This window comes from Cygnus atratus, chromosome 1 (assembly GCF_013377495.2).
Source record: "Cygnus atratus isolate AKBS03 ecotype Queensland, Australia chromosome 1, CAtr_DNAZoo_HiC_assembly, whole genome shotgun sequence".
NCBI classification, from domain to species: domain Eukaryota; kingdom Metazoa; phylum Chordata; class Aves; order Anseriformes; family Anatidae; genus Cygnus; species Cygnus atratus.
The window spans coordinates 139612829-139638148 of NC_066362.1; the positions used below are offsets into that span (position 1 = coordinate 139612829).

Sequence of the window (25320 nt, forward strand, 5' to 3'; positions counted from 1 at the left end):
TTTTTCAAGATCTGCCCACTGTAGTTCTGTTCTCCAACTATTTTCTAAGCTTGTGCCTGCATGAATATACTTGATGGTGGTAGCCTTGAGGCCAAAATCTCCTGTGCACAGCGCCTATATTAACAGAAACTTCACTGCAACTGAAACCCAGTTTCTCAGCAGCATGGGTTTGTATAGCATATAAGAATTATAAATTGTTTTCAGGGTTACGCAGTGCTTTGAGATGCCACCTACTTGAAGATGTGCTGGGTAACAAAATGCTGAAAAAACATCTAGACTATTAAAGTTTGTGAGTATCAGGCATAAGAGCAGCTGCTCTTCTTCATGCTGCACCCATACCTTTGTAACACTTCTCCGGGAGATCTAAAGAACTTCACTATTTGTAGACACAATTTTACTCTCCCTTTAATGTGTCTTTCTCTCCACTAACTGTAAGGCAAGTCTAATTGACTAAATATATTCATCTGTGCTAATGCCAGGTAAAAAAAAAAAGGAACCTTCTGTTACAAGAAAGCATCAATAGACACTAGCATCATAAAATCACTTACAGCTCAGTGGCACTGCTCAACATTTACAGCAGATTTTTATCAGAATCCTTTTTTTTAAAGTGTAGGAACTTGATATTTTAGTTAAAACCTTATGCTACAAAGAATATTGTATGCAAAAAAAAAAGGGTTAGTGAGCACTTTTCCAGCTAGCATTATGCAAACAAAATCTCCACAGAGGTCAGGTTGCTGTTGTCTTGCTGCCACCAGCAGCAGCTGCAGAGAGAGACCTCTGAAATGCAAACTTGCTGGAACTCCTTTGTCCTTGAAATCTGGGTATTTCTAGGGCCATGCAAGCTAATGAAACATTCAACTTGGGTTTATATGTAATTTCCTTTTGAGCAACTGGGCAAACAAGTCTCTTACTGCGTGCAAAATAAAGAATAAGTAGTTCAGCTACTGGCATGCCGGGGCCTGCTTCTCTGTAAGATGGAGCTTGGGAAGGTAACCGAGCAGTAACCTCAGGGTGAAGGAAGCTGCTTAACTTCATAATGGACCACCTCCTTTCACTGGCAGGTCTTTATATTAGAGGTCTTTATGTTAGAATTGATTCCGTGGAGGCTATAAGCAGAAATGAGTTCTAGATACACTGATAGCCCACGTGGCTTAAGCAGTTGTGGGGACAGGAAAAGAAATCTGCTGTGAAAATTCCCCTTTGAACAAGACAAGGCACCACATGTAATTTAGACTCTTCCCCCCAAAATGTGAGCTGTTCCTCTGTGTTAATGCAAATAACCTCTGCTGCCTTTAGAATATTTTAATTTCTTGCTTTTGAAGAGTCTCTTTGCAAACACCAATTAAATATTATTAAATTTCAGTGTTGAAACAACCCAAAAGTTCAAGATCTTCGACGCATGATTCTCAGTTTCACAAGAGAAGCAGCAGCAAGTTGTTCAAGTCGTTCTCCACTTATCTATATGGAAAAAGTCCTAGGCCAAAAGCTTCCTCTTTCTGAGTCTTTTCTCTCTTCAGAGTTTGTTTTGGAGAGCGCTTTCACTCTGTTCTGCCCAGGTACAGTAATCAAAAGAGCTACCTTTTGAAAAAATAAATAAGTCCTAACTAATTTACAGAATTTTGGTCAAATGAAATTGGACAAAACTCAGGTATTTCTAAAGCAACCTCTGTGTATGGTTCGTGTACAACACGGAAAGCTCAGGAAGGAAACAGCAAACCCTCCTTGCCAGCTTTATGGTGCAGTCACTCCTCACAGGCACTGAAAATGCTGATTGGTGAGTCTGACATGGTCACCTTTAAGTCCTAAGTATTATTTCTAGTTTTGCCATGAATAAAATCATTCAAGAGTAAGCAATATCCAAAGCTTTCGAGACTGGGGAGAAGCGGGGGGGGGGGGTATGATAATCCAGAAACCTTCTCCACAGACATCCCAGAATAGTGGATGACAACAGACCTCTGATGATGAGGTAAAAATAAAAGAAGATGCGATGACACAAGTGATATACTGCATAAAAAAAAATCCAGATAGGGCTGAAAATGTGAAGCCAGGGAGCAGAGTAAGGTCAGAAGCCCTGAAGCAAGCGGACCGTGCTTTCAGAAGTGGAATTGACTGAGGCTGGAGCTCAGCCCCCAAGGGAGGTTCTGTCTCAAATACAAAGACCAGAGGGGGGGGAAAAAAAAAAAAAGGGTTCTCTGAAGGTGGACTGGAGCTCACAGACCTGCTGATAATTCAAAGCATTATTTTTTTCTGGCCCAAAATAGCATCAGGGCCAGGCTACCATGAGTCAGCTCTTCTCTTCCAGACCTGGAAGCTACTGGGAGTACAGAGTTCCCAGCAATGAGGGGAAATAATTACTGTTAATTCTTCTTAATTATTTTGGTGCTCCAAATGGCATTTCTATTCTGCCAACTTTAGCAAATAAACTTTAAAAGCCTGCAAAGTTCCTGCTCTGTTGAAATCTGGAAGCCTGACCTGGCTAAGTGCATCCCTATTGTGCAATCAGTTTCGTTAGCGTTAGTTCTGTTTCAAAAAGCACTCGAAAGGCACTAGAGGTCCTGGTTTAGCATAAGGCCAAATTGACACAGGCTACACAATTCCAAGGAAGGCACAGTTGGTTTTTATTTCACAGCCATGGAAACTTGGGTCTGGCCCCCGCCCTGACGATGGATCTTCCAGCAAAGTACCACAGCTTGGCTGCTGCCCTGCCAGAGAAGTACCAAAGGGTGCCAAGTGCTGCGATGGCACGGGATGCAGAACGTGATTAAACCACAGGCTCTCGACATAGGAGCGAGACAGTCAGGGCATCCTGAAGGTTTCCACTGGGCCACCTGCCTGACCCAACTGAAGGTGAAATTGGGAGTGCCCAGGTGTTTTCCTTCATGGGGTAAGGAGCCACCTTTCACTGAAGCTATTCCACTCGGAGTGATGTTTTTGCCAAGCGTAGCTCTGACTTTGCGCTGTCTGGTTTGCCAGCCTGTAATTATGAGCAAGTTTTCTGAGCCTCAGTGTTTCGGCCTCATGAAAGGATGACGGCTTCAGCTCACGGTGAGTCACAGCACGAACAAAGACGTGCTGAGATCGGAAACAGCCCAGCTTCCACCGTGTGCCTGCAGCTACTGGAAGAGCTGAGGTTCGGTCGCTTCATTTCAAACACGTTCTGCTTCGAAGCAGCCTTTTGCCTAGTGCCCGGTTTCATCTAGCACCAGTCAAGGGTGGACATCACGTCCAACCGCCGCTTTACTCGCATCGGTACTGAAGCAGTCTTCAGGATGTCTGGATTGGCACACCGAATGCGAGTGCTAACCATACTCACTACCAGTAGTTTGTTACGTAGCCGTTCTGTGATATCCAACAGTGAGTGGAGCGTGGTTATTTCTTTTTTTTTTTGCCCCCTGTGTAGTAGAGAACTCAAACATCCAGAAGACAAAACCAGAAGCATCTGCAAGAGCCATAGAAAATACAATAAAATGCTAGCCTAAACTCTGGGGGACTAATAAAAATTTAGAGTCTTAAGGAGCAATAAACATATTATCATATTTACTGCCCTAAAGAAAAATATTTTTTTGAGCAGAACTGCGTAAAAGTAGCTGCTCAGGTCCAAAAGCATCGGTTGGATCAGTTGGATGGAAGCAGCACATTGCACTGCACCGAGAGCAGTGCATGAAGTGGAAGGTCAAGACGGATTTTATGGAAACTACCTAAGGAAATACTTTTAAGGGCTTTTTTCAAGCGAGGAACACCTAGTGGTCCTTCAGGAAGAACCGTGTATCTGAGACCTGACTTCACTCTAATTGCCTACTGTGAAGCAAAAGCCTGCGTTAGTGACATTAACACTGGATAACATCGTATCTTCAGTGGGTACCCCAGTCTCTCCTGAACTTTTGCCGCACTCAAATGGTCCTTGAGTGGCAGCAGTGCTATGGGGCTACAAGAAGATGAAGTGGCTTGAGACTGTTTTGGTTTAGTTACAAGAAAATTGCTGGGCAGTACATCTGCCAGGGGGCAAATATCTGGAGCAGTTTCTGCTTCACCCAAGGTCATTCACTGCCCCTTTCTGGAGTTATTTTCAGGGAAGATGATATTCACCAGGCAAAGGGCACTAACCAGTTTTGGGGCAACACAGGAAAACAGCAGAAGCTCGGGGGGCTGGCTCAGTCACTCAACAGGGGAATACTGGAACTGGATGGGAGACTAAAATGCTCCTTGGGAAGCAGCTTCACTGGCTGCTGTTGGCTCTGGGGGAAGGGAAAGAACTTTTAGCCCCTTCAGTCACCGGTCCACACAGCATATCCCCTCCTTCAGCAGTCAAGCTACCAATAAAATTCTGCTGAGATTAGAGTCTGGCAATGAAGAAAGTCCCTAGAAACCACGCAATTACCCATTTCTACGTGAAGTGGGTATGACTCAGCTTACGAGTCGCAGGGAAATTCTTGTTGTGCTGTACAGACCAGGGATCTAACAGGAGGACCATGCCAGCCCCAAGGACTACTCACTCGCATCCCATAAGAAACCAGCAACACGGAGGCGTCTTCCTGTGAGCGTCTGATGCGGGGCTGACTGCCTGCTCTGACTCACGTCTGCCTGCCTGTCAGAGCCCTGCTGGGGCTGACAGCTCGGCCTCCAGTTTTTGGGGGTGGGTGGAAGTTAATGGAGCTTCAGCATACGGCAGTAGGATAAAGCCTGAGTGCCTCAGTTAAGCAACCAAAGGTCATGGCAGAATGGAATAGCTTCATGCTTTGCAATAACCTGAGTGGGAAATAAATAAATGAATAAATAAATAAATAAATAAATAAAAGGAAGTAAGAAAATAGTTCAGCTGTATTTAATTTAGAAAGTTAGTTAGCAATAAATTCAGACTTTATGCACATTAGGATGGGAGGGAGGACAGGAGGACTGAAAGAGGGTTCCTTTCTTTGAAGCAGACAAACCCAATGGTCTGGAGATGTACTTCAAAAGGGTAGCTTGTCTCAGCTGTAACACAACCCAAACCTCTGCACTACTACAAGCAGTGCACAGGACAGCCTCACCGGCACGCAGAGCCTAGCTTCAGATGTGCAAATGTGGGACCTGGGCACTGGCAGGGAGCGTTAACCTGTGGTGCCATGTACTGGGAATGAGGGTGCAGCCCAGGGCATGCTGCCTTAGTGCCACTGACTGATCTACTGCAAGCAAAAAGCCATATAATGCTGTTATTACAGCAGTAAGACCAGTTTTAGAAAATAGACAGTGCTTTGCTGTGCTTGCTTTGCTGTTGTTTTGTTTGTTTGTTCTTAATTAAAATGGAGTGTCCTTGTGAAAAAATTCACGGATTTGGTCAATACAGCAATATTACCCCCCAGGGAAAAAAAAAATAATCCTGTAGGCTTTTGGGAATTCTGATTAAATCAGCAAACTGGAAAACATTTTTCTTAATTCAATAAATGTTAATAATGCACTTCCCTCTCTCTACCCAGTGAAGAATTACAGTCCTAATATTTAGAAAAACAGCACCCCTGTGTGGCTACAAATGGCACTCAGGCGATCACAGCAATTCCAGCTGGCCTTAAAAATTTCCTGTGTTTTTTCCCGACACCTTGAAAAAAAACGTCAGCTCTAGCAGCAGCATTTTGGTTTAACAAGTTGTACATCGGTCAATATACAGCTCTTGCAGTTCAATGGTGAAAGAGTGGAAGTCTAAGCATCAAGGCACCCTGTTAGTCTTCTCTGGCTTTTACTTCTACTCAAGCATAACATCCCAACATGCTAGGCAAGCCTAAAGTGGTCAATATATTTACTATCTTTATTTTAGTATTTAATCGAACTCTCAACAAATTAAGCACTTTTCTTTCTCCCCCATTTTCCATGCTTTTGGTATCTTTTCTTCTACATCTGCTCACATAGCAAAATCCTTTCTGTGTTTATTTCCCTGATGTTCGAGACACTCAGCTCCTCCAATTCTCCCCAAACAACTCCATTCTACACCCCTGCCCAAGGTACTTTATGCCATTATTTGGTATTTTTGCTCAAGTCCCCAAGGCAGTATCTTCTGGCGTGTCCCCAGTCACTCGGCCCGCTTCTAGGAGGCCTTTGCCAAGCCCTGGGGTTCATGCAGCCTTGCCTCATGCTGCACTAAAGCAGGGTTTCCAGCACCTGATGGGACGTGAGATTTACTGCCTAGCTACTTTCCTCTTTTTTATTGTGTTTTAGCAAAAATGGTGAAGTTTGTTACGCTGCTTGCTGTCATACCTTACTAAGATCTAAAGAGCCCCATGCAGAACACAGCTCCCTCACGATAGAGCACCTACGTGTTAAGGTTTCTGATGGAGTAAATAGTGACTAAAGAAAACATGCTTAAGCAAAAAAACACCCTCAGTTTAAGCACCTTCAATGCTTCTGCCCTTCTTTTCTACTTTTCTACTCAGTTTTAGCCCTGTCTCCCTGCTCAGGAACATTAGCATAGCACCCCTGGGAGACACCGTCACGGCCCTCAGGTGTTGAAGAGCTGTACGGCTCTGAACCAGCCCCACACGCCCTCACATGGTGCTGCTCAACCAGCGTGAGCACATGCTTTGGGCTGTCACCAAATTTTTTGTTGGGCTGACAGAGTACATCGTGGGACCAGAAGAGCCGCTGGCTTCTCTTCGATCAGTCTTGTGAAGCTGCCAGGAGTTCAAAAGTTTTCCTTCTTGCACTTTTAGTGCCACTATTCAAGAGCCCTGTGTTCTTTAAATAACTCTCACTCTTGCTTTACAATACCAAAACAGGAATAATCATCAGATTAATGGCTGTCTAGATCCATAATCTGGCAGTAGACAGGATCAGAATCAGTAAAAATGCAAATAAAATCACCTAAAAATTCTGGCTTACAAGACATCTACTGTCTAGTTAACTACCTCCACCACAAGAACAAACTCATCGTAGGTTAATTCTAGTAGTCCAGGCGTGAACTGCATAAACCCCACAATCCTTCTCCTCTGAGACTGGAATGATGAGAGCCCCAAAAGGAAGAAATGAATACCTGAAGAAGAGGGTAGATGTTTCCTGAAACACAAGTCACAAAAAGATTGTACAAACACACCTGGAAATCCCATGCTATGTCTACTCAGTCCTTTCAGGGCTAGAAGTTAGAAGCTGCTGTCAGAGACAGGACACTAGGCCTAAAAATAGTGTGACAAACTACAGGCATTTGGGGGGGGGGGGTTCTTAATTTAGGTTGGTAAGTCTCGACTCTGGCTGGCTGCCTAAACTTACCGATGACCTGCCCGTTTAATTAAGCAGCCCTGGAGCTGTGTAGGCCCCTCTGCAGGACCCACAACACGCGTGTTATCCTGCCCAGAGCAGCTCCACGGGTGTGAGCGCTCACCAGGCCCCAGCAGGACTGGGCTGCGAAACTACCCCTGAGGGCCCTGTGTCCTGGGGAACAATCGTGCTATGGAATTATGAATAAGAGGCGTTTTCCACACATTCAAACCCTCATATAGGGAAATAGGTACTTAATCTGGGTGGCCTCTGCCCCAGGAAGCCGGTCACTGCTGGGAATCCCCCATGGAAGCGGGAAGAGTGACAATTCCACCCGGTGAGATGAGAAGTCCCTCGCCCACCTCTCCACTCACTGAAATCCCCACCAAGTTTCCACAGCATTACACGGCAGCACTTCGCAGCCTTACTGGAAAAGGCTGTGCTGGATGACAACCGACGCACTCACAAAAATGCCTGGTGCTTTTAACTCTGTCTTCTGATGACAGCTGGGGGAAAGGGAGAGATGCACAAGAGAAAACGAAAAAGAAAAGCTCAGCTTCCAGCAGCCCATGCAACAAGCTCATGCAGCAGAGCCACAAAAAGGATCCAGAGAGGAAGAGTGGGGCACCAACGAGCAGAGGGTGCCAGCAGCAAAAAAGACACGTTGTGTAACTGCGTAAGCAGAGCACAGAGCTGAGGCTGAAATGTGAATTTCACATTCTGATTCATCTGACATTAGGGAACCAAACAAGATTTAGATATGCATAAATTCAAAACAAAACAAAACAACGAAAAAGAAACACTTCCTTTTTTTTTTTTCTTCTTCTTTTTTTTTTTTCTCTTGAGATGTGAGTTCAGGCCAAATAAATCTTCCATCCTCCTTCAATGAGTCTTCATCTTCCCCTTTGTAACATTAGATAGTTTTCACTTCCTTATGCTTTGCAGAGCATCTTAAGACAAACTTTCTGAAATGCAGAGGTACCAACACCGAGTTGAGTCATGTGAGCCTGACATGGGGGAAAATGTGTCAGATATCCAGTCAGATAATGACAGGATAAGGGGAAATGGCTTTAAACTAAAAGAGGGTAGGTTTAGGTTAGATATTCAGAAGAAATTCTGCAATTCAGAAGAAATTCTTCCCTATGAGGGTGGTGAGGCCCTGGCACAGGTTGCCCAGAGAAGCTGTGGATGCCCCATCCCTGGAGGAGTTCAAGGCCAGGCTGGATGGGGCTTTGGGCAACCTGGTCTGGTGGGAGGTGTCCCTGCCCATGCAGGTGGTTGGAACTGGGTGGGCTTTAAGGTCCCTTCCAGCCCAAGCCGTTCTGCGAGTCTATGACATGGAGCTGCTGTAGCTACAGCCTCCTTGCCTGGAGGAGTGGGCAAAGAAGGGGGCACCCACCACATGGGGGACTGGGGTGCACACGTGTAACCCACGTGGCTGTAAAGGAGTCACATGCAAAGCTGTGAAATTTTTATAATTAGTTAAAAAGGGTACTTAGACATTTTTAGGTGTCCAGGAAGATTTTATAAGTGTCTGAGATTGTGGTTTATCTTCTGTACTGCTCACACTGATTCTGAACATATTCACTGATTGATGGTTAATTACATGTCATCAATAAATTGATAAACCTCACCCATCCTGACTTGATTTAAAGCCTAAGAGTCGAGCAGCTTTCCTCTGCATCATACTGGTAAGTAAGTACAACTCCCATGAGTCCTAGGCAGCAATAAGATTTTATTGAAGCGGTGATGTGCATGTTGAAGAAGCTTTATGGATCTGTGTGATGTAGCAGACTGAGGCAATTAAGCATACATCTTAGTTGCCAGAACCAGGGCTGATCTGGAGGCCATGTGGATAAGCAACTGCTTTATGCCCCAGTTCCATATTGATTATCATTAAAATTTTAATTCAAATAGATTGAGAATTTTCTGAAACGTTGCCCCTTCTCCCCACCCCCCCCCCCCCCCCCCGCCCCCAGCCAAATGGAAATTATTTCATTCCTCCCAACAAAGGCTTTTGCCAGGAACCTTTGTGCAGGTTCAGCAGAAGAGATTCGTGGTGTCCCTGATGACAGAGCCCAGCAAACGAACACCTTCCCACCCCAGATCACTGCTTTGCGCCACAGTGTTAATGTCCCGGATAATTCCTTTACCATTAGGATGTAGGATGGGTCTTCTCAATCTCTTTCCTTTGAACTTTTCAACTTTATGAATCATTAAATACCCAAGGAGCCTGACGGGCAAAGACTGACTCCAGACCAAGTGATTTAGTCTGGGCTGCAGTTGTTAGTGCTGCTGGAGACATCGGGGGGGGACTCCTCCACCTTGCTCCCTCAGGAACCGGGGAAAAGCACGCTGATTTGGGGTTAGTACTAAATGATACACAGAAGTAATAAACACATTATCCCAAATATTTTGACTGCAACGACCAAAACGTTACAATAAATTACTCCAGGGGATGCGCAGTACATTCCTTACAGTGTAAAATGGGATGCCTGGCACAGATACCAGGCTCTTATAAAACACTTTCAAGCCATCAGCTGATCGTGTTGGACACTCCTGAATAAAGCAGGGCACAGTTCCCCATGTCACCATCATGCACCACTACACCAAGTGCATTGGGAGGGGAAAGTATTCCCGGTGTTTAAAATAATCTGAGAAAAAGAGGTTGCTGTTGGGCTAAGCTTTCAATTCATCACCTGAAATTCTTGTGTCACACATTCACTAGGAAAGCAGCTTTAAACAAAGCCCTGTGCAGCCAGAAATAATACATAAATACAGAATTTCTAAGGTGGATGTTAGAAATGTTTAGGAACCCGCAAACTGAAAAATGGTGAAAGAGCTTTATTATTTGTGGTCAGCAGAATTACCTTCAATTTCTTCTGATGACAACTTTTTTTCCAGTTTAAAGAAGCATTTTGCTATTTCTTGTACTCTGTTTTCTATCCTTTGATGCATTTTTTGTCTTGTACTTACTAAAATTTCCTCTCTGCTGTCTGAGCACATTTCTGAAACTGTAGGAAGCTACTTTTGCAACACCGGGTGTGATTTGCTGAAGCGCAGTTAGCATCCTTACTCGGAAGGCTGTACCAGAGCTTCAAGTCTTGCTTGAAGGCTGTAGCACAGCAAAAGTCATGGCAAGGACTTGAATGTAGAGACTAGAGAGCGGTCAGTGCTGCTCTCAGCAGCGCCTCATCTTGGTGGTGATAACCTCTGGACGTGCCCTTGCCCTTCACATAGCCGTAGCTACACAGGCTGCCTGGATTCGTTGTTGCCTTGGGTTTGGAAAGGCGCAATCTTTGTGGAGACGTACATCAGCTTCAAACCAGTGACAAACCATTTCTCTAACAGCTCAGATCGCCCTTTAGTGATGTTAAACTTCCAGCCATCTTTTAAACACCTCATGGCAAGAGCTACACAGCAACATTTTTATGTTAGGAGAGAGGTACGTGTTTGGTACGTCAGCTCTGGGGCATTAAAAACTGGTTATGAAAGTCGAATCTTTAAGCATTGTACTTCTATTGTGATGGAACACAATTTAAAACCCTTAGCACATGAATCTTCTGTGGAGCAACTGCTTGGCAGAGAATTGTATTTGTGCAAAACATGCAGTCTGGTGGCTGGCTGAGCTTGGTGATTTGTGTATTGTATGCACCTGTAAGAAGAGGGCAATGCAAATATTAAAGGCATCTTTGTCCCACAGAAGAGACCCCGATGCTTTTTCATTTGTAACTAACCCTTATTCTTAGGGGTTACCCTGCATTTTATGCTAAGCAGCACCTGAGGGTCTCACTTTGTGAATAGAGCGGTTACGTTGTGCTTACACCGAGTCACTGCAGGTACCCCGGTTGGCTCCGGTGAGTTAAGCACTAATCAATACTCCCAAGTCAAAAGCATCGCTTAACGAAACTCATGGCAACGTGGGAACCAGCTCTGTTCTGCAGACCCACGAATCCTAGTGCTCATCATTGCTATGAGTATGCATCAAAATCCAAAATGTTATTTTTGTAGGATTTTGATTATTTTAAATTAAAATGAACTTTTTTTGACATCAGTTAAAAAGTCACGAAATACTAATGTATGTATATATACCCACACACATATGTAGGTGTATTTTGTATATTCCATTTAGGAAATCCCACCTGTCAAGCATCTCCTCTTTCTGCATCTTTAACGAAATCAGTGGGGTTTTGTTTTTTTTTGTTGTTGTTGTTTTGTTTGTTTGTTTGTTTGTTTTTCCCCTGGTACTGTTTTTCTTTGTGTAACCAGAAAAACAAATTCATAGAAGTCATTCCCCATCTGTGGCCTTCGGTCTTCTATCACACAAGTAAAATTATATTTGGCAATTCTCAAAAACCCAGTGACATAAGAATTCAATTTTTATGTTCTATTCTTTGTATTTTATTGAAACCCGAATGCTTTGGATGATTGTCTGTTACACTCCCACATGAAATTTATTTGATCTGATATCAAAATGAGAATCAACAATGACAACCCATCCCTACTGAAAAGCAGCATAGCTACCAAAGCTGCTGTAGGGATGCGTTGACTGAAGAAGAGAGGAGGAATAGTTACTGGAAGAAAGAGTGCAAAATGGAGAAGGAACTTCAGGAAGGTGTTACAGAAGATTAATGGAGAAGAAACAAGCTCGAAACCCCCAAATCTCTTACCACTTCTTTAACTGTTGCTGCAGACTGTACAGCGCATGGGACAAACCAGTGCCTGAGTTCACTGCAGAAAATTGATAGCGGCAGGGTTTAGGAGTTCCCAACTTGCACATCCGTGTAAAAATATCTCCACAAACAACTTCATATATTCTCCGACAGATAAAGCATGTCAAGCCAAGCAACCTGAAAGCGTTGATCAATTTACCCCCAAAGCAGTAAAAGTAAGCCACCATCTGTTATTCTTGTCAGTTCTTTATTGGTTTTCATCCTAAAGACTAGCACATTTACAGCATACATGGATTGGATGAACTAGAATATATAAAACAGTAGCCATATGTTTATGATATATTAATACTGCCCAAAAACAAATAAATAAAAATATTTCAATGCACAAAGCTTGGCAAATACAATTGTGTTGGGACAAAACAGTGTTGTATTATACAATAATTTTACATGTATAAATGAAACAAAAGGCAACTGTGCTGTAGGTACTTTCACAGAACATACACAGAACATACTTGGCAACTTTTTTTTTTTACCTTTGTATGTTTTATAATTTAAAAAATTACTCAAAAAAGAACATTAGACAGAACTTCATTTTACAGTAATCCTTAAATTTGCCTCTCCTGTGCAACAGAAAAGCTTACTTCACCCCTGTGAAGTCTCCTATGTGGATTTAAAGTTTCACAGTTTTTCTTTTTCGATGAACTGCTCAAGATCTTACTGTTCATTATGCCCTTTAAAACAAGCCATTGACGTGCATGTACTGACACCGTTGTATATATGAAACGTTAGCTGGACGATGATGTTTTACATGTAAGCGTACTAAAATCAGAATATTTTAAACAAAATAACACAATACTCGAGACTGGTATGCCACCACTTTAAAAAGGTGAGCGAAAACCATGCAGATAGAAAATTCGGGAACTTTTTCTGATTACACTGGTATACAAAATAAATAAAGGCTCACTAAGCTCTAGAGTAGATCTAATGATTGTTGGCCACAACCTAAGAGAGTGGCTCTGCTAATTGTTACAATAGACCTCTTGGTATTTTCTTCTGAAGCTGAACAATGGAAGGTTTTTAGTGTAACAACATAGGACTTAAAATATTAACTATATTTGAAATATACAAAATAAAATCATCAACTCATAAAAACTAAGGGATACAAAGAGTATAGTTTATACAAAAATAAATGTAGCATTTAATAACAGGCCAGGGACTGAAGGTTGAGCAGAACTAATGGAATAATATCTAAAGAAATCCCACTGAAAAGTTTTTCCACTGCATATTTGTTTACATATTTGCAAAAAACAAAAAAGCAACACATTTATTAGTTGGAGAACAGGTCCATAAAGTTTCCAAGGGACTGTTCTTCTACGGATGATTTGTTTGGGTTGGGTACAAATGCATTGAATTTGCACAGAATTTTTTGTTTTGTTCTCCTAGAAAGACTGAAGAAATGGTAACAACCTAGTTCAGCAGAACTCTCGTAACTGGCGTTGTGACATGCTGCTCAGTGTTAAACTGCAGAAAGCAAAATGCAAAAACTGCTAGACTTAAAACCCCCAAACCTGTATGGGAGCAGAATGAACATGACTGATAGAGCAGTGACAGCACAGACAAACATCAGTGCGAGGGAGAAAGAAGCCAGCCATATACTTACCTGGCTGTTGCTACTCTCACGAGAACAAACGACCAGATTTTTCTGTTCTAGAAACCAAGAGGGGGAGGGCACAGCGGGCTGGATGAAGCTAGCTAGGAATGATCTAATCCTGTTAAAATTTGGAACTTAATGTTTAGCTGCTTTTTAAGAAGGTATCTCATCTTCAAAGGCATTCTTTGGGACATGATTTCCAAGGAGATCTGTTGAACATTTTTTATCAAATGCTATCAAACTGATCACCTTAGTCTTAGGCTAGAACACATCTGAGGTTCTTGTGCATTAGCACATGACTTACTTTCTATCAAAATGGGACATTGCTATCTTCTTCAGAAATATTCTGAAAATAGTCATGCTGCCCACACATGATTCTGAACATTCAGTAAGGTAAAATGCAAAGCTATTTTTTACAATCCTAAACTACCAGAAACAAATTTTTGTTATGGAGTAACAGGGATGTGCTGGGCACTTCGAGCATTTTCAAACTGACAGATACTGAAAAAAAATCAGTCAAAAAAATTTAACCTCCTGACATACTAATGCTTACAATCCAGAAGCGATTATAAAAAACCATGGATAAAAAAAATGTGTTAATTAATTTACAGTACCATGAGACATACTCAACATGTTATAGTTGGGAAGGGCTGGGGGAACTGTTGCTGGCATCAATGGTTAAGCATCATGATGTTTTTGAAAAACACTTTTAAAAACTGGTTAAGATGTTTGCTAAAGTCCTTTTGTGCTGAAAATGACAGGAATTTGTCTTTATTTGGACAGAACTAGAAACTAGACCTCATATGCCTTTTATGTATTATTACTTTCATTTATCAAGATGGTATCCTATATACAGTGAAATGATTTCTACTCCTGGCTTTTATTGTGCTGATTATTTTTAAAAGTTAAACACCTGTTTCTTGATTGTAACGATGCATTCTACAGTTATTAGACTGCCTAGGGTCCAATCTCTTTTTATTTACAACTTTTGAGTTTTACTCTGTTTTAAAAAGTTTATGAAAAGCTCAATCTCAAGTCAACTCAGTATAAAAAGATGTTGTGTGAAACAGCTGCCTAAATGCCATTCATAGAGTCCTTGCCCATCCAGGAGGTACCTAGCACTTTGCATATAGGTAATTATCGAGTAGTACAATATCTGTTCATCTTACATACACTGGAGGCTATTTAAATGGGCACAGTCATCACATTATTCTCAAGCTAAGGTGTCAGAATAACTGTTACTATGGATTCCATTTCGGTAAGTAACATGCTCTGTATAACCTAGTGAAACGTACAAAAAGGTTATTTATCTCCTCTGGATGACAAAATCAGGTGTTAATCTAGAGTGTATCCACACGTTTTAATGGAACAGCAATTAAAGGACATGGTATGCTTATGTTTCAACTTTTCCATAAGTTCCTTCTGGAGGCCTGTAATACTTTGGGAAAGCCTTCAGTTGCAGGGAATTAAACGCATACTTGCGACATCCAACATTCTTCATTGTATTTTCTCGCCGACAACCCTCGCTGGGGAAAAAAAACAAGCACAAAAAAATGACAGCAGTAAAAAGGAAAAAAAAAAAAGACTTAAACTAAGATGAAATGAACTGGTTATTTTATAGCATTAAAAAAAAAAGTTGGTTATATTTAATGAGCGTTTAATTAATTTGCCACTGCAAATATTAAAAATGATGACTCATCATACAATGCTAGTAAGAAGCACACAGAATGGACACATGCTATGTCTGGTTGCTAGTTTTGCATTTCTAAAAAGCAGCAGTGCATCTACCGAAAAAGTTCTTTTACGGAGGTTTCATGTATTTCCAGGTATACTGTTGTGGAGTTCACATGCCGCTTCATTGCACAAGGGATCCCAAAAGATTGCTTAAAAGCAGTTCTGCTAATTTATTAGTACATTAAGCTGAAAAAGAAAAATTGCTGATCTCTCCAAAGGAGCTTTAAAGTAATTCTCTTGTTCCCTGCATGTCGGTATTATCAGAACTTACTTAAAGATTAGAGCTGATACAAAAATAATGGCTTTCCAGTTATCTCTGCATGCATAAATTGACTTGAAAACCAGCATACTTAAAAAAAAAAAATCTTAATCATGAAATAGCAGCTTTGTGTGGGTGCAAAAAAGATTGGCTGCGTTGGCAGTCATCACCCCAATGAAACAAAGCTGTGCAGAACGTAGAGCTTAACTTCTACCCAATGTTTTGGTGCAACTGCCCCACATTACAAAGAGGTCCTGCGCTATGATAAAAAAAAAATACTCCAGTTATAAGGCTTCTTTATAATTGTAAATCTACATCAAAGTTCCTTTGATTATATCCAAAACAGACATACAAAGAGGAAGCACTGTTTTAAATATATATTATAAATCAAATTAGGCTTGCATGAGAACATCTTTCCCTGATAGAGAACTGGAAGCTAAACAACCGTTTAATAGCAAAGGTTCATGACCAAGTGTACAGTACACAATCTTATGGTGGAAATGTCCTGTTGCTCCTGTCTTGGAGGTGGCTGCAGCAGGTATCAGGTAAATGCCAGTAATCTCTTTTAAGAGGAGGGTTTGGATCCTGGTTCAGTGTGAAAGCTCTGTGCTCTTCCTGATCTCATTGTTCGTCTGATTTTGGTTAATTAAACCGACTGTAGCTCTGTTACATATATACATATACATATATACCACCTAGCTTCATAATGTATTGGCACCATAACTTTTCATTCCAAGAAACAGTTTATGTCTGAAATGTGTCTCTGCAGTGTATTCTGTGACGGTCTTTTATAGAATGGACCGTACATTATGACACTGCCTCTATGACATTGTTTTGTGTTTTACAGACACCCTCGCCAACTGTTGCAGACAAATAGATTAATCAAGAATTAGCAGAAAATATGTTCCAGTGTAGTAATGAAACCATCAAGCTTAAATAAAACATAACAGGATGCTGACTGAGCATTTTCAGTCGGAGGTGGATCGTCCTGTTCATTACCTATTCCACTGCATCTGGTTATTGACCACGTTCAGTGACAAAGGCATGTTTCACACCATTTCATGTGCCGTGGTTCTGCCAGATGCACGTGGGCAGTATGCACTGCAGCGTTTTAAATCTGAAACCCTGAGTGAAAGCACAAACCGAGCTAAAAAGAAAAACAAAACTTGCCCCTACTGAAGTTTAGGAACCCCCTCCCCAACACATTGTTTTCAAAAGGTCGAGGCTTTCTTTCTAAATTCATTTAGGGGCGGTCCTAATCTGGCCTATCAACAGTCACAAGCAAAGTCACTTCATACTTTATTTTAAAACAGATTTATTGTTCCAGGGAGTTCAGTGGAGATGCTCCTGCTAAAGTTACTTTCACACCTTGTTAGACTGAACCCAGGACATTCAATGCATTGCTACAACAAGGCTACAGTGCAACCTGACATTCCTTCAGTGTGTGAAAAAATAGATTTTGGTACACATAGCAAATGAACCAGTCTTCTTCAGAAACAAGAAATGATTTGTGCAGAGATGCAGTGGTACTGGGTAGCAGCACAGGATGCGGAAATGACCATTACCATCATATTATGATTTCAAATCTCATCAGCAGTAAGGCTTTGCCTAAGTTCATTAAAATAATAAATAAATAGTGTGTGTGTGTGTATATATATACACACACGTTTTTGTGGGCTTTTTTTTTTCTATTTTAAAAACAACATTTGAAGAATAGTGAGAAAAATACCAGGAGATAGTGTACTGTACAGCCTTATTTCATGAAGACACAAATATAAATATGTAGTTTAATTAGTCGGAATATTTACCGAATTCAGCATTTGATTTTATCTTATTTTTTCTCTATTTTTTTAGGCTTGCCTCTTTCAGGAGCTTTCAAAATTGATTAAAATTAATAATACAAGCTGCAGCTATCTATGTTTTCTGAGCGAGTCAGTAATAGTAGAAATTAGAAATCACAGTACTACAAGAGTTCTTCTCAAGTCATCAAGCCCAATTTTCTGTCATCTCAGGCACCAAGCAAAGTAAATCCCTTTATGAAATTAGCAAACTATGTTAAATGAGGTTAGGTTTTTGATGAACTATTGCTATTGACAAGCTCTTCCAGACCACTACATCAACAAAACCCTTCAATTTAAACAGGCATCTGCCAGGTTGGTGTTAGATATAAATGGTGATCAAATTTCTTCTACCATCGTTCTGCATGACTAAATTTGGTAAGTTTCTTTAGTATCACCACCTAAATAAACGTTAACTTACCATAATTCATTTATCTCTAAGTCACCGTCTATCAACATCATCATTTATTAAAGCTGTCCAACACTTAACAGTGAAAATAACAATAATATTTAGCCTAGTGTCATTAACACAAAGCCCAATGGAAAACCTAGAACCCACCTAAATGAAGGAGCTAATTAACAGCTTCATTTTTTCGCCTGAAATACTGAAGACTAACTTCAGTAGGATGACAATGACCCTGTTCCAGAGTAAGTTATATAACAAAGCACCTGAAACTGATAATGGATCATTAGCAGGCTCTGCCGATTACATACTCTCCCTAACCACAAGTCATTATGTCTTTAATACATTACAAAACGCAGATCTACAAATATAATGAAATAATTCTGCATGCAGCGCACCGCAAGTTGCATTTTGAGTGGGTATACTAGTCTAATGGAACATACTTAACCATGAGAAAGGAACACGACTATGGTTCTACAAACTGTATAATAATAATGTAATTTGGCTATTATGCTTTCAAATGAAGGTAGAAATTTGTTTATTTCTTTAAATAAATTTCTTATAATTTCTTATAAACCCCACCCATATTTTTATTTTTCTCTTCATACCTCATAAAAATGAAAGGCAAGATTACCATACACCTTTGATATACAAAAGATACAAATTTTTTTTCAGAGTTCCTTTCTCTGGAATACATGAAACAAATAACACAAAACTATATTTGGTAAGAGATCTTCAGGCCGGCTAAAGTAACGAGGTAACAGGCCAAATGTCAGACTATGTTACAAGCACTGAAAGCAGAACAATAATTTAAAGTTTCGATACAATTCTTTTTGATAAAATAATTTGATGTATATTTACAGTTTAGTACAATAGAAACGTAAAATTGTAAGGCATAATAATAATTCTTGGCAGACAATGCTATGACACATTCCTTTGTCCAGCAGGTACCAAGTGGCAATACACATTCAAGCAATATTTTGTTTTGTTTTTGTTTTTATTTTAACTTTATCTTCACTTGCAACGTAATCTGGCCACCAGGTATGCTATGCTCAGAAACAGCCACACAATCAGTAAATTGGGGCTGAGAGCTAGTAAAGGAATAGAGTAGAGGAGGCTGGGATCTAGTCTGAAATCTCGGATGGGCACCAAGCCACTCAAGTTCTTCTGGGTGACTACCTCCCGTGTTCCAATGCTGTGAAAAGGAAGAAGGTTGGGAGGAGGGAAAATAAAACAGAAAGGAAGACGGACATGCAAATGAATGTATAAAAAGAGATGGCAACACAAGGTGGTCAAGAAGATGAAAATAAGATGGAAGAAGCCACAAAAAAAAACAGAATATGAAGTAAAGAAAGAGTGGAAAAACATCTCAAAAATATATATCAGCACAATTACAGATATAAGGAGAGGGAAAGAGAATAAAAGAGAAAAATAAGAAAGAAGTACTGTAGTCTACTGAAAATAAACACATGTAGGTTGAACATAAATGGTTTTCCATGTTCATTCTTTCAGATTACCAAGCAATATCCCATGCTGCTCTGCCATGCTCCCGCATGCTGCAAAAAAGTGGAGCTCTGAAAAGCAAGCTGAACATGAATAACCATTGTCGTATTTGACCCTTTCAAACATCTTTCCATGTGAGCTGCAGTGAAATACTTTAACCTCCTAACTACTTGCTCAACACATAAACAAAAAAACCACAACACCCAAACCACCCGCTTGTTTTTCAGCTTCAGAATGAATTCAAGTGTGTATCAATACACTTCCCAAAACACCTGCTTCTGAAGTGCCCTAATGTACACGTGTGAAGGGAAGACGTTGCACAGCCCATCTCATTATGCCCCCGCTTCCAACGTTGCTTTGAGCACAGAGGGCCTATCCGGGGATACACTTCGTCAGGTAACCTGCCCTGTGTTATTTTGTTTGTAGATTACAAAATCAGTTCCCCAGGGTTCCCACAAAGGCAGGAAAAACTTTATACGCCTGATATACTGTCAGTATGCTTAAAAGAATAATAAGGCAGCAGTGCTTTGGTTTATTCTCCAGGATTCAGGAACAGTTCTGTATATTGGCCCAACTAAAAATGTGTTTTTACCAAAACCAAAACATGAATCCTGAGCGATTTCCCAAAATATTTGTATTGGGTGCAGGCAATGAGGTGGAGTGACAAACTGGGGGGCTATCTGTGAAAAGAGGCGAGTGCCATCCCGTGCCGGACGGGGCTGGTTCCAACTGGCTCCAATGGCCCCACCACAGGGCACAGCTGGGCCCGGCAGCCACGCTGGTGCTGTCTCTGGGAAAACATACTTAAGGAACAGGAAATGCCGCATGGAAGTGAGAAGCAAGGAAAAAAAAAAGTGCCAGAAACAACCTTACAATCACTAAAGTCAGAGAAGGGAGCAGGAGGTGCTCCAGGCACCTGAGCAGATTCCCCTGCAGCCCGCGGAAAGGACCATGGCCAGGCAGATATTCACATGGAGGACCCCACAACATAATAGCTGGATACTTCCTGAAGGAAACTGCAGCCCATAGAGCAAAAGGATCTTGTAAGAAAAGATGCTTTTCTTCTCTGGAAACTTCCCAGCAAAGAGATGAAACACTTCAAGTCTTTGACTCTCCTAACTTCTTCCCTGACCTTCCAGCTGGCCCAGAAAATTCAGAAGGATTCAAGATTGAACCAAGCCTTCCTTTTCTAGTACAACTACATAAATCAAAGGTCCCAGTTAACAGAAAAAGGAAGTTTTTTGAATGCCCTAAAAGTAAATTGCAACTCTTTCACTTCTTGTATATGTCATCTTGGTCAGGTCATCCTGTCCATGTTGAAATGGCTTTGGGTGGAGTTGGGTTCCTACATATTTGTTTTGTAATCCTATATGTCTCTTCAAGCTTTGTTAATTCTGTGCCATTGTTTCCGAATAGAATTGGAGAACTTATTAAAAAAAAAACACAAACAACAACAAATCACGTCCTACCCTGAAAATCAATGAGATGTGAGGAAGAGTGATGGGCTTGATGAAAACCCATCCAATCTTTGTATTCCATCAGGTCTACTCAGTATTTGTTCTGCACAATCCCTCTTGGTCAACAATTTAACAGAAGAGAATGACACATCTTTCACCTATTAGAGCAAGTTCCTGATGCTGCTAGAAAATGTCAGCCAAACGTTTTGATTAAGCTGGCCCACTTTCAACATCCCAATGTTGGTCGACATAAAGCAATGTGTTTCTTGTGTCAATGTTTTTTTTGATTTTGTGTTAAATTAAATTGACGGTCCAAAACAATGTTATTATTAATCTCTTTCTCTACTGTGACCATGACTGCATTAAAAAATATTAACTCAGTAACCAACTTAAAGAAAATAGCAAGATTTCTAGCAACATACTTGTTCAGTTTTTATTCAAAACTTACTAAACTGTTTTAATAACAACTTTACTGAAACTGTGCAACAAAGCTTTTTGTTTCAGGTGTCTCAGTCAACAAGTTGCATAATTTAAATAATGAGATATCTGAGAGACACTTAGCTCCATTTTTAAGTCAGTAACTTCTCCCTCACAAAGCTGGTCCAAGCTGTCTTTTTTTTTTTTTTTCTAATATTAAGGTTCAGCTAGTCTCTGGATACACAGTTTTCATGTCCTGGAGCAACTGTGTAATGATCCAGCAAAAACTGCAGCAAAAACATGAAAATAAAAAAGTCCGGTGACATCCAGTTAGATGTAGAAATGAAAATCAAATTTTTAGTGTGAGATGCTGCAAGTACTACTATATGAGATATTTTCCTTCTAAGTAACTGAAGAGTAAGAAAGGGTCAAACAGCAAAAACATACAGAAAGGATAAGAGAATTGAACACTCTAGAGAATTTGGTGAGAAGACACACAGTACAGTACATTCAGTAAGAGTGAATGTTGAAAAACAGGACTGAACAGCATTGTTGAACTACATTGATAAAGACTAAAGCTAGATTTCTTATCCTTTCTTTTGGTATGTGAGTTACGGAGTTTTCCAGCAGTGCTTGAAACAAGGCATTGAACAACAGTAAACAGATTTTTTTTAGTACAGTAGTTAACTCTGCAAACATCTCTGCTGCTTCAGAATACAGAACATCATTATATCGATATGAAAACAGCACACTGACACGCTGTGATGAAATTTGGGTGCTGTATTGTGAAACACTCACACTAACATTTTGCCCAGTGAGCAAAGTGTTTCACTGCTAAAGAATACATGGTGGCAAACCAGTGCAAACTGCAGGTGTCTATGTTTCAACGAACAACATACAAGTCACCTCGGACAAACTTGCCTAATCTAGAACTAAGAAACCCACTACTATGACAGTAAAGGCAACCTCAGTAAACAATTTTCAGAGAAGCATCACTTTTCTGTTCTGGTAAGCTCAGCATTAACTGAAAACATGTTTTTACATGCTTCTCTGAAAACTTCCAATTCACTATTGAAAACTAAAACCCATCTGATGCAAATCTGGGAACTGCCAGCTTTACCATATAAAACACACTAATACATGCAAGTGAGGGATGAATCCTAGCAGCCAGTTTTGCAGTTTTCTAGCTTTATTTTTCTTTTTGTTTCTTTTGATAGAAACAGACACCACTGCTCCTCTGCAGTTTGCATGGTTCCTCATTTAGGAATAAGGGACACAGTCAATCTCTTACCTCCTCATACACTCCAGAGCCTGGGTGAAGACCTGTGGGGCCATTCCATGTTCATGCTGTAGGATCAAACACTGCTCTAGGGTGACCGACATGGCAGTCCTATCCTTGGCACTTTTACAGCTTGTAAACCGAACACCATTTAGTCTGCGGCATATCTAGAAAAAAGATATGAAATTCATCGTTCCTTCCTCAAGTATAACTTTCCATCAGAGAACACACCTGTATTTCTCCTCCCTAGATAGATACAAATCTTTTGTAGGACTGTGATGTCAAAAGTTGTCAACTTTGGTGCAGCAGTACTTCGTTGCATGAGTTGTAGGGAAAATACTGATGTGAAAATAAGAACATTTTCTTTATCTCCCCATTGCCAGGGGAGCAAGGCAGCATTTCCAAGCAACATGCATGCAAATGACAAAATCTAAATAGATCAGTAATAAAAAAGGAGAAAATAGGCACATATACAAAAAAATCAACTGAACTATACAGAGATGCTTAGATTAATAAATACCTCAGCAGCTTGCCAAAGGATATCAACATTCTTATTTTTCCTTGCATGTACATTTTGTCCCAGAAATCTTAACAGTTCAGGCAGGCACGTCTGACTACGAGATCGAGGTAGACCTATAATACAAAAAACACAAACTCCACTTATGTAGTTGTATTCAACACTTTTATAAAGAGAAGTGTTCCTATATGAAGTGTTCCTATAGTGTTCCTATATGCCTTATATATATATAATATATATATATATATATATATATATATGCACTTATATGTATAAGTGTTCCTATATGCCTTGGAAAGGCAGTCATGTTTTCTTGAAGCTATCAAAGCTTACAACTAACTCAATTCTTAATTACTTAGTAACACTAACAAATCAAATTCAAGTTTAATTAAACTCAATTGGAAATATGCATTCAGGTTATTTAAAATTTCAGAGATTCAGAATAATGATGGCAATATAGTAATAGAGGGAACAAAGGGAGAAAGATTAGTATAGTGTCTTGTTTGGTGCGTCCTGGACATACTTCCTTTGACATACTGCTCTGAACTGTGCATAAACATGTAACTGTATTATTCCCCCCTCAGAGGTGATAGGATAACATATATGTCTCCACAGAAACTCTAAAGGTATCAGTTTATGTTCTGCTCACATATTCAATTTGCAGCCTAGGCAGTTTTCCGTTACAAGAAACACACGCTCCAATAGAACTGCCAAATTCATTTATTAATATTTCAGTAAGTGAAAATAAAGCTGTTGAAATTTTTCGGTATGCCAGAGTGTTTTCAACAGCCGTCTCATGCCTACATGTTTGAAGTGCTACACATTGTCTCTCACACATGTAGCAATGTACTCAATGACAACCAACGATAAGTATTAAATAGGTCTTTTTCTTTTTTTTAAGGGTTATCTACAGAGGACACCAACTAAAGTTGCGACTGGATAAATAAGGTGGTATGCACTGTTAGAAAACTGCTGTGTTAAAAAGTCCCTGCATGGGTGGTATATGAGGTTTTAGTTTGGGACACATCTTTTCTCATCTCAAATAGTATGTAAGCTAATATTGTGCCTGTCCTGGTCTGCTCTACATAAACTATACACCTGGAAAGACATAGTTGTGATTGAAAAGAGGGCACAGACCATCTCTCCAGGTATGTCTAAAGACAATGAGATCTAATGGAGCAACTATGGCAGTAGCTGGCTTGTTGGAAATTCTGCAGTGCTTAGAACTCATAGCACACATTTTTCAGAAAAAGGACAGTGGAGCAGGCATCAGCTTTCCTTATGCATTGTTCTCGAAGGGAACGTTTTCCACAAGCTGCCAGCAGATACTTCACTTGACCCCTAGAATGATCTTTTTTGTTGTTGGTTTTTTTTTTCTTCCCAAACTTACACAGGCTATACTACCAGCTGTTCATAACAAGCACCTGTCTTCCAGTTAAAGAAAACATTTTCTATTGACAAGCTTCATGGAAAAGCATGTTTCACTACATACAACCCAAATATCACCACAGAGGAGGTACCAAACATGCTCTCAGACCTTTCTTAGGACAAGCACAATCCCAAGATTTGTCCATATAGTCCCAGCTTTTCACAGAGTATCTCTAACAAATCTGCTGGGACACCTGCAGTATTTTTTTCACACTTCTACTCCAAATTTTTGCTCAGTGTTTATAACCACAAAACATTTATCCAAGCTGGATTGCAAAAATATGTCTGCACTGACCCAGGACAAACAGTGAAACAGAATGAAGTTTAGGCAGAGGGCAGATTTTTCCCCTTAGTGGTATTCATCTCATGTGGCAGGAAGTTCAGTGTAATGACAGGTAACTGGACTGAAGGAGAAAAGGCAGGTGGACACAAGACTGTTTTCTTTTGTTTTACTGTTAAGGTGCATGTCAACACCACCTCACTGCCACCACCAACACTGCCTCTAGTTTCATTCAAAATTTCAAGTTGCTTGAGGAAAAACCTCTGGTATAAGGAGTAAGTGTTACTGGCAAATGAGAAGGTCAAAGTTGTGGCACCGGTGCTCCTTAAAAACAGAGGAGAGTAAGTGTAACGATAAAACAGAATTCAAAAGCCATGGAAAAGAATGAACACATTACAGGACGGAAAACAGACTGCAGAATAAAAGATGTTTACAGAAAAAGGCAAAAGTTAACAGATGACTGCATAAGAGGTTTGAGAATGAGGAAAAAGACTGAAGTCAAAAAAAAAGCAAGCTAAACCAAAAAGGAGAGGAAGGAACTGAATGAGAAATATGTTATGAAAGACTATGGACAGAAACAGGAAGGAATGGGGAGAGAAATGGAAGAAAAATCAATGTTAACTAATTAACTTCTGAAGTTTACAAGAAAATCTGATGCTAGAC

General features: G+C 40.4%; 1 protein-coding gene across 31 annotated transcripts in view; it reads right to left on the bottom strand.

Moving 5' to 3' along the window:
- Positions 1–12121: 12121 nt before the first annotated feature.
- INPP4A (inositol polyphosphate-4-phosphatase type I A) overlaps positions 12122–25320 on the bottom strand; it is a 120721-nt gene continuing 107522 nt past the window's right edge. For all 31 annotated transcript variants that reach the window (XM_050716308.1, XM_050716329.1, XM_050716361.1 and 28 more), the window contains 3 exons: positions 22953–23065; positions 22445–22599; positions 12122–15068 (listed from right to left, as the gene is read on the bottom strand). In XM_050716308.1, the coding sequence (XP_050572265.1) occupies positions 14936–15068; positions 22445–22599; positions 22953–23065 (401 nt within the window). In that variant the 3' untranslated portion in view covers positions 12122–14935. The remainder of the gene's footprint in view (positions 15069–22444; positions 22600–22952; positions 23066–25320) is intronic.